The sequence below is a fragment of the Vespa mandarinia genome, chromosome 15 (assembly GCF_050613455.1).
Source record: "Vespa mandarinia isolate Hongniang chromosome 15, ASM5061345v1, whole genome shotgun sequence".
NCBI lineage: Eukaryota > Metazoa > Arthropoda > Insecta > Hymenoptera > Vespidae > Vespa > Vespa mandarinia.
In genome coordinates this window covers 2,637,501-2,644,936 of record NC_140824.1, presented here as the reverse complement: position 1 = coordinate 2,644,936, position 7,436 = coordinate 2,637,501, and the positions used below count along the sequence as shown (strand labels likewise).

Genomic DNA, 7,436 nt, shown 5'->3' with positions numbered 1-7,436 from the left:
TATTTTTTTCTTTTTTCGAACGCGATCTACAATTTATTTACAATGGACTTTTAAACGTTACTTATGTTCTTCGCGTAAAACGATGAAATAATTTATGAACGAGACTTGTGTAAATTCTTTTTTCTTTTCTTTTTTTTTTCTTTTTTTCTTTTTTTTTTTCTTTCTTTCTTTCCATTCAAAGTTTCTTTGAATGGAGAAATAAAAATAGAGAAAAGAAAATGGAGAAAGATGAAAGCAATAATTATATCCTCCTTGTGGAGAAATATTTTTTGAAATAAGCACGAAATATTGATAGGACACGTTTATAACGTGATAAAAATGTTTATCCAAAAAAAAAAAAAAAAAAAAAAGAAAAATAAAGAAAAAAAATGAAATAAGAAGAAAAAGAAAAAAGCTGTATCATCCCTTATGAATTAATTTTATCGAGAGAGAGAGATCAAAAATAACATTATAAATATAATTTAATACGACGAACGTGCGTCTTCTGTCAAACGAAAAACAAACGAGACGAAAGGCACAGAAATTTATAATGTCGAGTATCTCTCATCGTGAGTATTTTTTTTTATATTTTTTTTTTTTTTATTTTTTTTTTTTTTCAAGGATGAAAAAAAAACGAAAAGAGAGAGAAAAAAAGTAAAGACAAAAAAGGAAAAGAAGGGGAGAAAGGAAAGAAGGGTGAGAATTAAATCCCGATTTTTTTTCTTTTTTTTTTTTTTTTTCTTTTCTTTTTCTTTTTTTTTTCTCTTTTTTTTTTTTCCCCACGCATAACAAAGTGAAAAATCACGTGACAATCGCGAAACCTCACAAGTTCGTTAGAAAGTTCGTCGAAAAGCACAGAGACGTTCGTTGAGTCGAAGAAAGAACTCAACTCTGACCGGAAGGGAAAAGTTCACGGACGATTTCTCTCGGAGAAATACTTTCGACTCTTCGAATCCTCCCCCGAAACAAATTTAACGAGCGTGCGAATGAGAAATTCGTGAAAACTTTTACGAAATCTGGTCTCTCTCTCTCTCTCTCTCTCTCTCTCTCTCTCTCTCTCTCTCTCTCTCTCTTTCTTTCTGTCTCCTCCAAAAGAATTTGGAAGTTTGAAGATAAGAAAATGAGAGGAAAAGTAGTGAAAGCACTTCATTGTCACTTGACTATATCATAGTGGTATGATAACATCAATATAGAATTGTTTCTTCGTCCTTATCGCGTAATATTATTTTCTTTAAAAAAGAAAATGAATCGAAGAAGAAACGTGAGAAAGAGGGAAAAAAAACGAGTTGAAAAAAAAACAAAACAAAACAAAACAAAAAAAAATAAAAGAAAATAACACGAAATAATCCGAGAACACTAACGATACGAAATATATATATATATATATATATATATATATATATATATATAAATATATTATATATATTAGTAAAAATAATATATTTATAAATATATTATTATTTATATACTATATATTATATAAATATATTATATAATATAATATATTTATGAAAGAATTAAAACGAACGTGTAAGAAGATAAATTAGCGTCGAGATCAGATGAGTCTATCGTCGTGTTCAATCGTATCCGTATGCATCTTGGCACCATTTGTAAAGTTTCGTTGTTCCTCCTTGAGAATTCCCGAAGGACAGGAAGGTCTGTGTCTTCTTCTCGGTGGCGTAGGAATATCCTTAGATTTTTTTATCTCAAACGAATCCTCATTACTTTTACTTGGTATATTCGATGAATTAGATCTCTCGTTTATCGTACTATCGTACCTATTGACAATAGTTTCATTTTTTTCTGGCAAATCCTTTTCTTCCCAGGCACAAAATGACACCTTTCTTCGATTATTATTATTATTATTATTACTATTATTATTATTATTATTATTATTATTATTACTATTATTATTATTATTATTATTATTAGATGATATTTTCGGTTTTAATATATCATCCAATGAAACCGATAAACGTTCCTTAGAATTAATTTTCTCGATCTTGATCAATTTCGTTTCGTTCTCTTCGTTTTTAAATGACGACGATGTTCCATCGTCAGTATCATTATCTTCCTTATCCATATATATATTTTCGTTTTTAACATTCTCTTGATCATTTTGTTCTTTCTCCAACATGTCCGATAATGCAACTTCTAATTCGGTCAAACTCGGTGTCATCGAACTAAAGTTACTACCATCAGCGGCGGCGGCAGCAGCGGTGGCGGCTTCCTCCTTTAAAACCTCCTTTAATAATGTCAAATGTTCGTTTTCGGACATATTGTCAGATTTTCTTTTATTTTCTGGACTAGGCGGTGGAGTTTTCATCATTTTCAAATCTCCCTCGTCGTATTCGATTAATTTATCCTTATAATTTATCAACGTATCCTCCGATATCGTACCAATTATCTCACTTTTATCACTTCGACGTAATTCCTTCGTTTCGCAAGACATCTCATCTGGATCATTTGGTTCACTCTCGTTCGATAAACTCCTACCAAATATCATTATTCTCTTTGAATTAGAACAAAGATCTATATCTTCGGAATTTTTCATCTTTCTATTTGATCCTGAAACGTCCTCGATTGTATCTGTTAAATAGAAAAATAAGAAAACTTCCTAATGGTACAAACTAAAGTCACGTATCAATCTAATCCTTTTTCTATTATTCTACGAACGAAATTCAATTCTTAGAATAACATTCGTTTAATTCAATACACCCGAACGGGAAAATATTTTTATCGCAATTGACGATCTTATCTCTTGTTTATCTTTTTCTTTGTTGAGAACGGAGGGAGGGACGTTGAACGAAATGAACGATTTCATCGATAAAAAGAAAAAAGAAAAAACAAAAAAAAAAAAAAAAAAAGAAAGAAAGAAAAGATACCTGAATAAAAAAGATTGCTCTGATTCAAACAAAATGATGATTCTCTGCACATTGACGGTCGATCTGGTTTCGGTATTTCTTTCGATTCTTCTTGCGGGTATCTAAATATAAAATTGAAAGAAATCAAAATTTAAAAAAAAAAAAAAAAAGAAAAAAAAACCAAAAGAAATTATCATCACCAAAAATAAAATCTTATCTTATACGAACCTGTCCCGTTCTCGTAGTTTCTCATCAATTTTAGAATCCTCATGAACGAACTCTATTGGTTTCCCAAAGGACACTGGCTTTTCCAATTCGTTCGTATTTTTACGTGTCGGCTGAAAATCTACTACATCACGATCTGATATACCTGAACGCTGAACAATGAAATAAAGAAACCAAATTTTACGTTTGGGATATAAATTTGTAGATATTAAAAGTGACTTAATAAGTCAATTGTACGTATAATTATTTTTCAAAATAAAAATAATTTCAATTATAAGTATTCAATGATAATCAATGAAATTTGATAAGAACTGACAATTTGTTCCATCCTCTTTTCTATAATAATTATTTTCAAATTATAATTATCCTATAGTATGTAAAATTTGTCTGCATATACATATATATATACGTATCATTAAAAAAAAAAAAAAAAAAAAAAAAAATTATTGGAATAATCTATTAGAATTGATAAATCCAAATGGATATTGATAGAATACGATGAAATGTCGTACTAAATTCAAATATCGATTTATTCTATTCCTCATAGTTATATAATACCTCAAGGAGTCTCTGCCTGTGGTTCAATTCGCAATTACCAATGTCACCAAGGTCCCAATCCTCCAATTTACTCGGATCGTACTTCAAGAATTCAGTCTTGGCATTGGCATCACTGCAAGGTAGCTTTCCATCTGGTATCTGATACTCTGATAGATTCTCAGTACTTCCATGATGTTGAATATAGTCCTCTAATCGGATACTCGTTTTCTATCGAATCAAAAGGATTCGTTTTTATAATTAACTCGTACATATATTTATCCATGATAAATATATATATATATATGATGCCCTTACATCGTTCAATGTTAGATATAGAAATATTCCCCCCCCCCCCCTCTCTCTCTCTCTCTCTCTCTCTCTCTCTCTCTCTCTCTCTCTCTCTTATCTCAATAAAAGAAAAAAAAAATATTAAAAAAAAATGAAAAAAGAAGAAGTAAAGCTCGATCGCATACAAGACCGAGGCTTACGTTAAAATGTGAAATTAGATTTTTTCGGCGGGAATAACCTCTACGTAATAATTCAAATCGATAGGTTTGAAAGAATGGGGATGATAGGATGAACTCCGATAATTGGGTGGAAGAGAGTATTTTTACTAAAGCGAGGAATAAAGATGAAGTAATAAAGAGGAATATAGAGAAAGAGGAGGAAGAGGAAGAGGAAGAAGCAAAAAAAAATGAGAGAGAGAGAGAGAGAGAGAGAGAATGTAAAAGAGAAACGACGAAGGGGAAAGAAAATGAAAGGGAAAAAAAAATACAAAAAAGAATTAAAAAAAGAATTAAAAAAAAAAAAAAGAAAAAAAAAAGAGTAAGAAGAAGAAGAAAGAAACCTGTGAGAAAGGTAGAAGGAAGGATTCGACCGGAAGAGATCCCGTGCTGCTCCTGACGGGTCTCCTCGATCTTATTTTCTCGTTCTCCCTTATCCCTCCGCCCTTCTCTTCCCCCTTATCCTTGGTCCTTTTCGTCGCGTGTCTACCTACGTCCAACTCGTCGTAATTTGGAAGGCTAACGGTGCTGTAGTTCTTTGGTCTGACATTAACCTCCATTATTTTAGGATCTATCGTTGTAGAATCGTCAATATATCGATTATGTATAAACTCCTTGGTCCTTTTACGAATATCCTCATGCCTATTAGGAGTCGATGAGTCCTTAGTATCACGGCCATTAACGAATTTTTCATATTCGTCGTTGATATCGTCATCGTTGACGCCATCATCGCCATCACCATCATCACCATCATCATCATCGTCATCATCATCATCATCATTATCATCATCACCATGAACATCAACAGTCATAGGCATTTTATGTTGATTAAAACTTTTCGATGTCTTCCTATCGTTGTGGGACAACAACCTTTTGCCGGAAACCACGTCGCTCGATATTATTCTTCCGGTACCGTTAACCTGTCGAAGGGAAAATCGATGGGTGTGCGGTCGTTAACGAGCACTTTGGATTGGATTTATCGATCACGGAAGAAGTTACTTTTGGCCATTCGATTGGCCAATTATTGGCCACAGGACAAGCGCACTAGGCTCTATGTCTGTCTCTCTCTCTCTCTCTCTCTATCTCTCCCCCCCCCCCATCTTGCGCTTTCATTCTCTCTATCTCTATCTCTATCTCTATCTCTATCTATCTATCTATCTATCGGTTCTTCACTAAACGATCCCATTTACGTTTAACCAAAATTGCCACTTATAATACCTCGCTAATACTCGCCTTGTGCTCGTATATCTCCTTCGTCCTTCTACCCTCAGGCATTACACCCTTTGAATATTCGTTCACCCGTAAATCTCTCGTTCCATTCGTCTGACTTCGGAAGGTACTAACTTGATCGTGTGACTGTTCGCGACATCCACCAATGACATCGTCCATCGTCGCATAATCGTCAACCAACGTTCTAGGTGAGTTACTCATTACCGATGAATATAACGGCTCCTCGTTTAAATCTACGTGGCGCAAATTGCCGCTCGTTTTCTCTATGATTTCGTCTGGTTTTGGTGGCAATGGTCTACCTCTGTTTCGCTTCTTTCGTCTTGGCGGTGGCACCGGTGTCACGTCTTTCAAATTATTCGAACCTAAATCATTTAATAAATATTTAATCCAAAAAAAAAAAAGAAAGAAAAAAAAAAACAAAAATATCGATCCATTTAATTGTGTCTATTGGGGGTGTAGAACATCCCCATTCCTGGACGCCCCCTCCATCTCCCCTCCCCCCACCTCCCCTGGACCGCCATGGACCAATTTCAATCAAAATGAAAATATTACGATTCTTTTTAAGGTTGATAATATTTTCTTTTTCTTTTTTTTTTTTTTTTTTTTTTTTTTTCTTTTTTTTTTCCTTGAGATCATCGAACTCATTGATTATTACTTATGTGTAGAAGATAGACGAAATGGAATCAAGTGAATTTAAAGGGATTCGTTAAAATAAAAATGTTTCAACTAGAGATATATAATAATTTACAGGATAAAAATATTCGTAAAGATCATAAAGATCTTATCGTTTTATTCATTGAATATATGAAATGATATTCAATGGAAAACAAATCGAATTAAAGAAATTCGATGAAATAAAATTTAAATCAAAATTAAATTAAATTAAAAATAAAATATATAAATAAATCGAACGATCAATGAGATCAAAAGAAAAAAGTGAAGGAGAAAAGAAGATTTTTTTTTTGTCCGTTAATAAAAATTATAATTCATTTCTCGAAAATATAAGTTAATAATTTATCAGTTTATCGCGTAAGCGCGCGCGCGCGCGCGCGCGTAGGTGTCGTTTTAAGAATAAGGAATAAAAAGAGAGAAAAAAAAGATAATAATAATAATAATAATAATAAAAAAGGAGAAAAAAGGAAAAGCAAAGAAAAAAAAAGAAGAAGAAGAGGACAAGAAAGAAAGAAAGAAAGAAAAGAAAAAGAAAGACAAAAGGAAAAGACTGATTCTTACGAATAGACGTGGGAGTAGTCGTAGGTGGGTAAAGATTCGTGTCGATGGTCAAGTTGGTGAGAACCGAGTTAGCTCTCGGTGTACTGGGTACCTCCAAGTTGACGTCCACCCAATCGCTCGGTTGAAAGGGTCTGTCGACTGAGTCGATGCTTCTGCCCCTTGTGAGGACATCTCTGGGTGGTGAACCAGCATATCCAATCTCGGAGCTGTCGGTGAAAAATGAGAAGAAATATTCTTCCTGTAGGTACCGTGGCAACAAAAAAAAAAAAAAAAAAAAAGAAAAGAAAAAAAAATGAAAAAAAAAAGAAACAAATTCCGTCCGATTGTTTCGTTTCGATCATTTTTTTTTTTTTTTCTTCATTGATTAGAAAACATTTCTCCATTTTGATCGAAAAGATAATATATGTGTATGTGTGTGTATATGTATTATATATCTATATGTGTTTATAGATCTAAGATAGTCTCGTTTAAAAAAAAAATAAATAAATAAATAAATAAATGAAAACAAAAAAGAAAGACAGACGATTAAATGAAAAGTTTCATTATATAATATTGAAAAAAGAAAATTTATATATATATATATATGTATGTATGTATATATATATATAAACAAATGGGTATGAATTCGTCCTAATTTTGTTCTAATCATTATTAGAAAAAAAGTTTCAATCCGTGATGATAAGAAAAAAGAAACTTACACGCACATAAACATACACACACACACACACATCAATCTATATATAGATAATATGCAAATTTAAGCTTGATTCTAATCAGTGAAAGAAAAAAAAAATGTTTGAACAAAATGTTTGATATTATACAACTAATTAAAAAGATGTAAGTACATAATCATTTAATTTCCGAT

General features: G+C 32.1%; 1 protein-coding gene across 7 annotated transcripts in view; it reads right to left on the bottom strand.

The window, feature by feature from the left end:
- Positions 1–1,475: 1,475 nt before the first annotated feature.
- LOC118444556 (uncharacterized) overlaps positions 1,476–7,436 on the bottom strand; it is an 18,624-nt gene continuing 12,663 nt past the window's right edge. For 5 of the 7 annotated variants that reach the window (XM_085661605.1, XM_085661606.1, XM_035872932.2 and 2 more), the window contains 7 exons: positions 6,572–6,777; positions 5,327–5,700; positions 4,453–5,028; positions 3,627–3,833; positions 3,072–3,220; positions 2,865–2,965; positions 1,476–2,568 (listed from right to left, as the gene is read on the bottom strand). In XM_085661605.1, the coding sequence (XP_085517731.1) occupies positions 1,535–2,568; positions 2,865–2,965; positions 3,072–3,220; positions 3,627–3,833; positions 4,453–5,028; positions 5,327–5,700; positions 6,572–6,777 (2,647 nt within the window). In that variant the 3' untranslated portion in view covers positions 1,476–1,534. The remainder of the gene's footprint in view (positions 2,569–2,864; positions 2,966–3,071; positions 3,221–3,626; positions 3,834–4,452; positions 5,029–5,326; positions 5,701–6,571; positions 6,778–7,436) is intronic. The other 2 variants (XM_035872930.2, XM_035872935.2) reach the window with 2 other exon arrangements.